Source organism: Lepisosteus platostomus, chromosome 13, assembly GCF_059453375.1.
Source record: "Lepisosteus platostomus isolate fLepPlt1 chromosome 13, fLepPlt1.hap1, whole genome shotgun sequence".
Lineage (NCBI taxonomy): Eukaryota > Metazoa > Chordata > Actinopteri > Semionotiformes > Lepisosteidae > Lepisosteus > Lepisosteus platostomus.
In genome coordinates this window covers 24,896,737-24,909,599 of record NC_142623.1, presented here as the reverse complement: position 1 = coordinate 24,909,599, position 12,863 = coordinate 24,896,737, and the positions used below count along the sequence as shown (strand labels likewise).

General features: G+C 39.4%; 1 protein-coding gene and 1 pseudogene across 2 annotated transcripts in view; one reads left to right on the top strand and one right to left on the bottom strand.

The window, feature by feature from the left end:
• The window catches only part of samd1b (sterile alpha motif domain containing 1b), a 34,799-nt gene extending 32,039 nt beyond the window's left edge, over positions 1-2,760 (top strand). For both annotated transcript variants that reach the window (XM_088603802.1, XM_088603801.1), the window contains exon 7: positions 1,947-2,760. In XM_088603802.1, the coding sequence (XP_088459928.1) occupies positions 1,947-2,096 (150 nt within the window). In that variant the 3' untranslated portion in view covers positions 2,097-2,760. The remainder of the gene's footprint in view (positions 1-1,946) is intronic.
• Positions 2,761-8,526: 5,766 nt separating this feature from the next.
• Positions 8,527-8,731, bottom strand: LOC148650231 (small nucleolar RNA U3; annotated as a pseudogene).
• Positions 8,732-12,863: the final 4,132 nt, after the last annotated feature.

The window sequence follows — 12,863 nt, the reverse complement described above, 5'->3', positions numbered from 1 at the left end:
AATGATACAAAGAAGATTAGCTGTCAACAAAATCTATTTGTAAAGGAGCAGCAAAGGCCACAATGTGTGTAGTCAGGCTGTTGTGGGAGTGGCTATCTTGTGTGTAGTTATGGTTCTAGTAGTGGTATTTTTTTATTTCCCTTTTAATGGTTAAGCAAGAAAAGAAAAAGACCTCTTGTATATATTAAACTCTAGCTGGAACTTGACTGAAAATTATCCTGATATTTTTTTGCTCACACTGCCTTCATGTTAATTCACTCATAATAATTGTCCAACAATAACTGTAAGAATTATTTTTAAAATATACAAAAGCATTTAAATGAAAAAATAAAAATTTGGGGATTCAATTAAATTAAAAATGGATTTTTTTTAACATTTGCATTGTCAGAGAGTAAATTGCCAGCACAGTAAATTGAAAAAAGTGTTAACAGTAAATTGCAAAGTATTACTGTTTGTTAATTTCTGAAGTACTTAACACCAGTGTAAGTTGTTTTGCTTTCTGTAAAATGTATAGGTCTTACTGATGACTTGTAAAGAGTACTAGAGTTCATACAAGAGTATAGTGACTCATCAGTTTTGCAGAATATAAGTATGTCTGTCTCCTCATTGGGCTCTGTTCCATCAAAAGGTTAATTCACCAGCAATGTTATTACCCATTTATACAGCTTGATACACTGGAACAATTGGGGTACATGAGCAGTGCACACACTGGGAGCTTTTTCACCGCAACTTCCTGCATCCAGTATGTAGCTGCGTCAAACACAACATGTTAAATTTCCCTTTAGTTTTGCACATTAAAGAGTTGGACAGAACAGGTGGTGCATTATTGGACATGTTTTTAAATCGCCTCTCTGTGGCTAAGGATCTGTACCTGTGGCTGGAAGGTTGTTGGTTCGTATCCTGTGGCTGGCAGAGGAATCCTACTCCGTTGTGCCCCTGAGTCTTATCCCCACCTGCTCCAGGGGCGCTGTATGAATGGCTGAGCCTGTGCTCTGACCCCAAGCTTCTCTCCCTGTCTGTGTGTCTCATGGAGAGCAAGTTGGGATATGCAGAAAGACAAAAAATCCTAATACAATAAATTGTATATGGCCAATAAAGTGATCTTATTTAAGACTGAAGTGCAGCAGGTCCCTTAGCCCTGACCACTGACTCTGCACTGTGAATCACTTCTGTGCTCCTTTGCTACAGTGATGCCTTTTTAATGGATCTTTTCTTAATGAAGGCGGTGGTGCAGAAGTTAGCATTGCTAGGGCTTAGGGCCCTGGGTTCAGTTCTAGACCTGGGCTGCTATCTGCATTGAGTATGTATGTTTGTCCCGTGCTCACATGGGTTTCCTCCAAGTGCTCCTGTGTCCTCTCACAGTCCAAACACATATGGCTAGATTAATTGGCTTCTGGGAAAATTGACCCTGGTGCGTGTCTGTGGGTCTCCCTTCAATGGACTGCCATCCCATCCAGGGTGTACCCTGCCTGACTCTCAGCTGGAAGAAGCAGGTAGAAAATGGATGGATGTTTGAAAGTAAGCCAAAGAACAGCTTGCATTTGTGTAATATTTTACAATAATTAAAGTGTGTATTTACAAAATTATCTATTTTGGTAATGCTTTGCATTTATATGTGTTTTTAGACCTTAGAGTAGTTTAAGGTTTGTCGCAATGCAGATTACAGATGTATGTTAATTATTATTTTTTTACAGAAGATAAATTCATTGGTCTTGTAAAATTAGTGTAAACCTTTTTTTCCCATCAGTTTTGTTTGCTGTATGAAACTTATAAAGAAAAGGTAGGAAAGGTGGTCAATGGTACTTCTTGCATGTTAGTTTGTTGTGTTTCGAAAACATTTTATGTGGGTGACCAATGATGTACGCTAACCTCATGTCTGGGCTCTTATTGTGACAAAGTCCTTATTCTCCCAATTCTCAACATTCTGTTTGAATTTCCTTCCACAGGAAATTGATGGCAAATCCCTCCTCCTGATGCAGCGGAATGATGTACTGACAGGCCTGTCCATCAGACTTGGCCCCGCCCTCAAGATCTATGAATATCATGTGAAGGTGCTCCAGAGGACCCACTTCCAGGATGATAGCACCATCTGCTGATAGATCTCCACATCACCCCATTTTATGAACTTTTTAATGATGTGAAGAAGGTGCTGCTTTTTTCCGTGATAGGAATTGTATGATCTCAAGAAAAGCAGTAGGCGATGACGGAGCAGACACCTCATCCAACCATGATTAAGACCCTCGGCTTTGATTTTAGAGGACGGCCTCTTCATTCCTGCCTATGTGTTCCATTTCAAGACTGTCATTGCTGGAGCTTTCCAATTTTTTGCGTTGAAACCAGCGGTGTGGCCTCCCCTGACTTGCTGACACCCAGACCTTTTAACCCATTTCTTCCTCACAGTGACTCTCTCGTTGACAGCAGGCAAGAGTTCCTTCAAGCCGGCCTCTTGACAACACATTTATCCATTTTCAAGGTTACTTTACAGAGGTCACACATCACTTTTTGTACTAATGCTGTATTTTATAAGGATTTTTGGAAGTGGTTATGTCAAAAGAATCCCCTTCCCTATTTATGAATCCTTTTTTTTGGCATTGTTATAAGCTTTTTAAATTTAAAATTAATTTCCCATAAAATTCCAGTTTTGATAACTATTTGTTGCCATACGCTTTAAAAACTGAGTTAATGTTTGTGTAAGTGATGCTTCTTTATAACTGTCTAGTGATGTATAAGCAAAATATAAAGTGTGTGAGCAGCTGCCCACTTCACGCCTCTCTGATTGTCCATATTTCCTGTGTTCTTTTGTACTGTGCTGGGCATCAGTAAGCTACCTAATCAATCCTAATCAATCAGTCAATCCTTTATGCAGCTGTAAACTTACCAAAAACTTTTTGGCCTTCTTTCTGTAAAGCTCTTAAGTATGCTGGATCTGATCTAATATATAGGGAACATAATGCATCAACACATGTTTTTTAAACTTTTTTCATTGGTGTTGATTGCACAGTTTATTGCAATATTATTCATAAGACCTAAACTGTTTGTAAAGCAAATACAAAATTAGTTTTTGATACCATTTCTTTTACATGCAAAAAGTTTTCAAATTGGAGGAAGCCATTTGCCCCATCTTCCTCAAAGCTTGTCGATCCGAAGGTAGAGAGTTCAGTAAAATACACAGCATGCTTTTGGTAAAATTTCACTTTTCCACTTTTGAAAGAGTTATCTTAAACTTATTTGAATAACGCAAAGCAAGGAAGAATTCAGTTTGGTACACAACGTGGTACAAAGCTAAAAAATTCAGAGGCCTAATATGATGGGCTTGATACTCATGTACTACTCAGTGTGACATGATTGGCAGTGTTATGATGCATCATTTGTTTCCTTTACTGGGAAATTTAAGTGATAGTTCTCAGATCTTTGTCAGCTTATCAGTTTTCTACTTGACCTTCTTACTGTGTCAAGGGAGCATCCCTAAACTAACAGAAATGTGGTTGAAATTAACCGCATGAAATGCTTATTTTAAAGCCTATGAAAAATAGCAAATATTATCAATGCAAGGTTCACTTTTGTGCTGCCCTCATCCTTTTTAAATTTACGTGTTCTCTTTTAAATAATTCCCAGAAACTTGACAGCAGATCCACACAAAATGTCAGCCAGATCGAATTTTGTTAAATTACATTCTCAGTTCTAGGTAACACATTTAGGTCCCTACAATTTAGATTGCATTGGGTATTAAATTTAGATTAAGTCCCTAAAAATGAGACAGTTGAATGATTATACTGTTTAACTAAGAATAGGTTCCTTTTGAGTTTGTATGTACACGAATTTAGTGTAACAAATAACATAAGGACCTGGAAACAGTTCTCCTCAGCTCTGTTCCTCAGGTAGAGCCGTCCCATATGTTTTGTTTGTGTTATTAAATAACCAGCATCGCAGTATCTGAGGGAGAGCGCTAAGCTATTACGATTCAGACTCTTTATGTATTTAGTCTTCCTAGATAACTTCCTACATACAGGTCAGAGGCTCGTGCTGATTTAAAGAGACCTATCACACCTGCTAGACTGTTGTCTAAGGGTTTTAAATGGCAAATGATAAGGACGGATCTTTCTAATGGAAACATTTTGTTAATTTTGGTAATGTGGGGTGCCCACAAAGCTTTGATTGTTGAATCTTTCTGCTTCAGAGTGCATTTTATCAGTAAGAAACTGCCAGTGTAATAGTACTCCTAAATGGCTCTAAGTGACAGAACCTACTCCTAAATTCTTAAAAAATAGAAAACTTTATCCATGGAGCTGGAGCATCTCCCGGTAAGCAATGGGCACAAGGTAGGATACACCTTGGATGGGACACCAGTCAATCGCGGAGCATACACAGACACACACACTCACACCAGGGCTTTTCCCAGAAACCAATTAACCTATCAGTATGGCTTTGAACTATGGGAGGAAACTGGAGCACCCAGTGGAAACTCACGTGAACATGGGGAGATCATGTTATGTTAACTCTACACAGCACCCCAGGTCCAAAATTGAACCCAGGGGCCCCACTTTGGACAGTATAATAGTTATGCTTGGTTCCCCATAGCTTTTAAAACCTGGGCTAATTTCTTGAGTGGGGGTGCTTTCTGTGTATTTTCATACTCTGGGTGCTTGTATCCCTTCACCTTCCAAACACAATAGCAAAGATAATTGGTGTCTCTGAATTGATTCCGTGTGTATGCCCTACGATTAAGTGGTATCAGGGTTGGGATATAATCCCATTTTGCACCCTGTACTCTAGGCTGCCATGAATCTTACAAGAATATTTTGGTTCTCATGTTTAAATTTGGCTGACCTGAATGCTTTTCCAAAAAGGATCTCATCTACAAATAGTAATGTAAAAAAAGTCAGCTAATGGATACAGGCTTTTACATTAACAATGGTAATAGTTACAGTATTCCACCTCTCCCATACCATTCTAAGAAAGAAAATTATTTCAATCCGTGCCAACAGTGAAAATGAAGCATCCACAAGGTCAAACAGCTGTATTGCAGACCAATCATTTAGTTAATTTCTCAATATGAGAATATTCAGGGATTGTTTTATTGAAATTATTAAACATATCCACTTGTATTAAAAAAACAATGGAAACATCTGGGAATATTTTCCCAGACTTAAATTAAAAAGAAAACTGATTTGCTTAAGTAAAATGTTTTTTCAAGAAACTCTACGTTTTATTGGAATTTTTACATTTTGTTCTATTACATTATTACTTGTAACTGAGTCAACATTTCCCTCTCAGCTAGAAAATTGAATATGGCTTTTATCAAGTGAATTGATTGATGTACGAGAGCCAGTGAAAACCTGGGACAAGCCAAGTAGTGAATAGTTCTGAGCCCTCCAGAAGTCTCAAAAGGGCAATGGAAATTAGAGCCATCAGCCTTTCTGATCTACAGGAAGTGATCTACAGTAGATGAGTGGTACGTTGGAGGTTTTGTATTACTTTTTTTGCTGGAACACTTAACAGACATTGTAAAAGGGGAAAGTACTTTTGTATGGGAAAAACAACATTCTATTCTTCAGTATAATGAAACCTCAGGAAGGTAAATACTGGGAAAATACATTGTTTTGCACCATGATTAATGGCCCAGAGTTAATTCAAATTAAATAAATTAATTGGTCTGATGTCTGTCTATGCTACAGTGTTGAAATATTGAATAATCTTGATAGGAAAGTGCAAGAGAAGACTTTAACCAGCAGTGAACTGGTCTTGAAACCAGTCAGTGATACATTGATACATCTGCACCTAAATATAGGAAGGAACGTCAATTAAAAGGAAGATTTTCATTAAAAATTGTTTTACATTACATGCTGATTCTGTTCTGAAGTTCTGAATGAGTTCAGCAAAATCCCTAAGTGCATGTTTGACCATTGTTGCGTGTATATGAAGGATAACTTATTGCATAATTGTTTGAACAAGAGGCTGGTGGTGGGTGCTCAAAATGAAATCTTACTGACAACCTTACTACCATGTACTATCCACTTTATAAACAACTGTCATATAAGTCATATAAAGTCATATAAACAAGACTTCAACCAGCAAGTACACTAAAGGGAATTAAACTTTTTTTCTTTTGGTATAGTTTTGTCTGTTAATGTCACACTGGCTTGTAGACACTGCCTTGATTTTCAATTTGAGGAAAAGGAAGACCAACAGCATGATAACCTGGAAATTCTTCGTTGAAAAATGTTCACAGTTGTAGTTCACTCAACCAATTCACTCAATGATTTCAATCATAAGAGCCTATACAAATTGAAATTTGTACACAGTGATTGTACATGGTTGTTTTCTTAGATGAGCACAACCTAGAAATTTGAAGAGTGCCAGTTGCAGGAGAAATAAATCATATATAATTTAACTTAATTCACATATTCTCATCCATGCTCTTCTGTACTACTATTTAAATATTTCAAAGCTACCATTTAAACTTCTGAAAACAAAGTTCAGGAAGTACAAAAAATATTTTAAAGATAAATTGTCTTGAAAAAACTTTTTTCCATGACTAGTGCAATTTTCTATCTGCTATTCTAATTAGTTTTTATTAATAATTTTATTAATATAGTGTATGTATGTCAGGGAGGGGGTTAACTTAGAAAATGAGAAAAAGGGTCTTCCTGTCTGTATTAAGTACATACAGTATCTCCATTTCATTGAATAGAAATGACTGGTTTCCTTTGATTCGGTGGCTCTGTGGCTAAGGATCTGCGCCTGTGGCTGGAAGGTTGCCAATTTGTATCCCACAGCCGGCTGAGGAATCGTACTCCGTTGGGCCCCTGCGAAAGCCCCTTAACCCCAACTGCTCCAGGGACGCTGTATAAATGGCTGAGCCTCAAGCTTCTTTCCCTGTCTGTGTGTCTCATGGAGAACAAGTTGGGGTATGTGAAAAGACAGAGTCTTAATACAAGAAATTGTATATGGCCAATTAAGTGACCTTAAAAAATTATGGTAAGACAACATGTTAATTCTCTTGGTAATTTTGTTTTATGTGCTCTGCAGACATTAATGTATGGCAAAAACTAAATCAAAAGTGGAACGAAACATATTTAAAAGGAAAAAATAAACAAGAATAAACGTCTGAATGCTAACAATGTGTTGATAAGGTTCATGGCAGAGTGAGTGAAACTGCTGATAATGACTTGCATTTATTCAAATAGCCAGCCAAGAACATGTAAAGTAAAAAAAAGAGCAGTGTCACAGATTCTGTATTTGGTTGAGGTAGGATTTTGAAACGCACCCAAGGATCGTGGGTTTTAAAATATGTTTTAATTTCTTTTCAAAAAGAAACAACATCAAAATGGGATAGCATTTCAAGTATGCCACATGTCACAAGGGTTATGGGTTTTAACTTTGTTCTTTCAAAGAATCCTTGTAAATGAGTATCACATTTAAAATGCTCCTTCAAAACAGAAATAATAGTTTTCTTTGTAATGCATTCTCCTTGCGTTGATTGGGTGATTTTAAATGGGAATAAAGGCACAAAGTTTTTGTTGATATTATGGCTTTTATTTGTTCAGTGCTGAGCTAATGTCTGTACAGGATATTGGTTGAATTTGTTTTTCTTATTCATTTGCACTTGGACGATATATATGGTTTTCTTTTTTGTATAAAAAGTCTTTTGAATAAAACAAAGTTAAATTCCACTTAATGTTTCTTTTCTTAAAACTCTTAAAACATCTGTTTCTGCCTATTCAGGGTCCAGGGGAGTGCCAGAGCTTGTGTCCGTAAGCAATTCTGGGAGCAAGGCTGGTGTACACCCTCAGGCCATTCCCTTAAAACTCCAGTTACCTTTTAATTTGACACTATATTCAGAAGTGGTTGTGCATCAGAGAGGACAGAGATCAGTTGTGGTTTGCAGAGCATGCACAAGATTAAATCGAGTCTTTTAAAAAAATCATATTTCACTGCAGGCGTAGGCTGCATTGTAAACTTCTTGGGCCGACATTGACAACAGTAAAAGTGCTCATATGATTAATGAAAATTAACATTAATCATTCCAAGTATATGGAAGCATTTAGACAGCAATTCTCGGTCATGAGAAACTGAAAAACAGAAACAACAACCTACTACATCAAATCAGCATTTGAAGTCACTTTTGTGCTGAGAGAAAAACTACAACTACTTAACTACTAACTATGGATAGCAAAACATAAGAAATACATCTCTCTAGTAACAGACTGCCCAAAAATCAACTAATAAGGCATTTCTGTGGAAGTGTCAAGCACCATGAACACCTTTTTCATGTTTAATTGTGTAATGTGTAAGCAAGTGTTGCACCATTAATTCTGCTCACGAAATGTATCTGCAACCATGAGAAAACCACAGACTGAAGGAAACAGGAAGGGCTCACAGCAAATCAAAAATTAGAAAAGGAGCTTCTCAAACCGATTCATATTGCGATTTACTGCAAACCATTAGATGACCGGTGGCTTCCTTGGTGGTCATTTGCAGGAGATGATTTGCAGGAGGGAGAACATGGGCATAAAGCATAGGAGATGAGAGGTATTCCTTTCCTTGTGGTTCACAGATATCAGAGAATCATCAATGACAAAAAACCACGACTCGAAAACAGCATTTGAAGTCATTTTTGTGCTCAGAAAGGAACACTCCAACTCTTCCTCGTGAATGGAGAGACCAATCACTTTAGAAACGCATTTCTCAAGAAACAAACTACTGAAATGATCCCTGAAAGTAAAGACGTCTCTTCAGCCCTGCAAACATCTGCTGTCAGTTTCCAGATCCGTTTTCTCGCCTTGGCCAAACGAGGCAAGTTTTCATGCTTGGCTCGGTATCAGCTCATAAGGCAGCTCCATGGAAGGAAATTCATGCATCATAACAACAGACCTTTAAAAACGGACAGCAGTGGGACTTGGGAAGAATTAATTCCTGAGGGTCAAACACCCAGAATGCCCAATGAATGTCTAATTGTTTTTCAGCCTCATTTTTTTGGTTCACTTTGAGAAGTGAATGGTCCGGTATTCCTGCCGGTAGTTACAAGTTGTGTTGACTATGTATAGAAGTTGTTCATGGGTTAACATCTGCAGTAGATGAGATAAAACATTTGCATTTCTTGTAGCCCAAAAAAGATGTGTAATATAATTTTTTGTTAGTGTATATTCTTTTATTTTAGGCTTTTTGCATAAAACTTTAACATCACATAACTTCTCCCTTATGGAAGAGTACAATATGTCCAGAATCTAGTCCATAGGTAAGTTCCAGTCACCTTTTCTTGGCAAATATTCTACCATTAAATTGCTGGATCTAGAAAAATAGAGGCTGAGGAGGAAGTTGCCACCTTGCCATGTTGTTGTCTAAATCCTTAATTGACGATACCCATTGCAGGGCTTGTTCACCTATTGGGTTGTACATCACAGGAAAACACTTCTCATGAATTCTGAGCTAATACAGTCCTTTGGCCTTTGTTTGAAGCATTTGTCTGCACCAAACTTTGCTGTGAGAAATCAGGACTGCAGAGGACTGAGCTTACTGGTGTTAACTTTTTTAATCTGCTGGAAAGCTGCCTTGCAGGGGAAAAAGAGAGAATAAAGAAAACTGAGAAAGCGAAACCAAAAGGGATAGAAGGAAAACAGAGGAACAACAAATACAGAGCACCTAAGGAAAGAAGACAGATGCCAGAAAGATAAAAGTAAAGTAAAGACGAGCAGAATTTGGTTGAGATATTTTCCTTTATTTTTTAAACCTGACAGGTAGAGATTTTTTTTCTCTTTCTCTTATCTAATATTGGGAGCAGAGTAGCAACTCTTGATATTTAGTTAGAAGTGACGTAAAATCTCCACCCATGAGCTAGGTTTTTGTTTTCTCTTTGTTTTATTATTGGCTGAGTTGCTAATATTTTGTTATAAATAAATCTCCCATTTGCTGTCTCAAGGTTTCTTGTCTCAAAAAGCCGCCTTCTAACAGTCCATATGATCACCGCAGCCCCAGCAGCATCACAAGTGAAGTGTACAAAGACATAGGAGCCCCACTATACTAAACAACACTATCCTGCTACACACATACTCACTCCCATTCACCTCTAAGTGTGCTGGTGGAGGTCCTTCTCTACTGGTAGCCCCTGCCCCTTTGATAAGACTAAAAGAGGTGCAAAAACAGTTAACATCCAATTATATCATAAACAAATCATAACACACAGTTAATGAATTTAGACATTAACAATATTTCCCTATGACATGTTACTACCAGACATAGTTACTCTTAACTATTTACGGTACATGGTTAAACCCTGTTTTTTAAATGGGCTCTTCAGTACTTGTGGGTGATGTGCATGTAGACCCTGACTCGGGCACGATTACAGGCACCCATGTAACAACAACTGAGCTGCGTCGGAGTACTTCCTTCGGAGCAAGCTTCTGAGCTGGTTGCAGGAGAAATCAGACAAAAGATCAGGTCTCCCATCACTGTACAGACTGATGCTTGGCAGAGAGCCACCAGCCACTGCAGTTAGAGCAGTAGATGTGAGACACTGCTGTTAAGAACAGTAGGAAAGAACAGATCTGCAACAGAGTGAGAGCAGACTAGTGACTGCACCTTGGGTAACCCTGATAAAAGGCATAGAGAATGAGCAACAGTCTTGGAGAAGACTGAAAAATAAGAACAGTGAAGGGATCTTGGAAGGGACTGTGAAGAGCAACAGTCCTAGAGGGGACCATGTAATTGCATTGAGGAGGAGCAGTAGACTATTTAAACGGATGGCAGCCTATTAGGGTGTGAAAGAACAGGGCTGCCCAATGAGCCCAACTGTATGAGGGAGTTGTTGTGCTAGTTAGTTTAGTGAGTTGAGATAGAAAGTAGGGTGCAGTAGAGGAGCCCTCACTCTGGAGGACGTTGTAGTGTCGAAAAATGGAAAGGGGTCATCTAAATACTGATCTCTGTCAGAGCATGTGTGGTAAAAAGCAGTGGTGGCTGGGCACAGGAAAGGTGTGGTGGCAGCTGCAGCCACAGAGCGAGATGTCAGAGAGTCTGGGTGGTTTTAAAGTGAGAGTGTTGAGTCTCAGCATGAGAGTGAGGTGCTGGACACTTCAGGTTGAGAGTGTGAATGTGAGACACTGGAGACTTGGAATTGTGGTAGAGTGTATAAGACCCAGTCTGATGGCATTGGAAAGTGATGTAAGTAGCTGGAAGTGGACCAGGTAGTCTGTAGTCTAATTAGAGTCGAGACCAGTAGCCAATGTAGAGCAAGGGACCGCGAAGCTCCAGCAATGGGAATGAGTCATTGAGGAACGAAGAGGCTCCATAATACAGTGAAGGAGCAAGGAGGCTCCATGAGTGATTCATCTGGGAGCAGGAGGCTCCAGGGATACGTGGGAGCAGAAGTCTCCTTATATAGTGGATAGGAGAAGGGAGGTTCATAGAGAGAGTCAATGTCATCGAGGTGCAGGGAGAGCCTAGATTCAAGATTCAAGATTCAAGATTTCTTAATTTGCCATATACAAAAAGTGTATTGGAATTCTTACTCGTTCAGCTGTACCCAGTAACATTAGAGGAAGAGAAAAGAAAAAAAGCACAAATGACAAACAGACATGGACAATAAATTCAGACAACAGACATTATAATACTGCCAAGACAAGACATAGTGCAAACAGTGCACTACCTTAAAGTGCAGGTGCTAATTTGATCTGTTTAAGATGCAGACTGCTTGGGGGAAGAAACTGTTTTTGAATCTATTCAGTGTTCTGATGCTGCGAAACCTCCTACCAGAACCCAGAGGTGAAAACAGATCGTGGCCAGGGTGAATTGGGTCCCAAAGTACAGCTCGAGCCCGGTTGTGGCAGCGGTCGAGATATATCTGGTCGATGTAGTGTAGCTCGGTCCCAGTGATTTTCTGTGTGGACCTCACAACCCTCTGTATGGCTTTTCTGTCCTGTACTGTGGCTCCACCATACCACACCATAAAACCACCGGTCATGACACTCTCAATTGTATTACGGTAAACATTTGTGAGTGTTGTCTTGCTCATCCTGCACTTCCTTAACTGTCTTAGGAAGTGAAGGCGCTGGTGGGCTTTATTGAGGATGGCAGCAATGTTCTCTGACCAGCTCAGCCTCTCAGTGATCTGGAGGCCGAGGAACCTGAAGGTGCTGACAGTTTTGACTGGAGCCCGGTGAATGATGATGGATGTGTGACATCCACCGTGCCTCCTGAAGTCCACTATAATCTCTTTTGTTTTGCCAATGTTAAGTGTGATGTTGTTGTTGTGGTACCACTCCACTACAGTAGCTCTGTTACCTCGCTCCTGTAGGCAGTTTCATCATTGTTGCTGATAAGACCAATTACTGTGGTGTCATCAACAAACTTGATGATGCGGTTGCTGTTAAATCTAGCCACACAGTCATTTGTAATTAGAGAATACAGCCATGGGCTCAGGCAGCAGCCCTGGGAGGCCCCTGTGTTGAGGATCAGAGAGGATGAGGTTTGTTTCCAATCCTCACCACTTGGGGTCTGTCTGTCAGGAAGGAACCCAGCTGGAGATGGAGTTGCTGAGGCCCAGACCCCTGAGCTTGACCACCAGCCTGCCTGGCACAATTGTGTTGAAGGCTGAGCTGAAGTCAATAAATAACATCCTGGTATAGTTGTTCCTCTTGTCCAGGTGCTCAAGAGTGGTGTGAAGGGCCAGTGAGACAGCATAGTCCACTGACCTATTATTCCTATAAGCAAACTGCAGGGGTCCAGGGAGTTAGGGACAATACTGTTGATGTGTCCCATCACCAGTTTCTCCACTTCATGACTACTGAGGTGAGTGCCACCGGGCGGTAGTCATTCAGACATGATACCTTGGTTGCTTTAGGCAGTGGCACAATAGTAGTCCTTTTGAA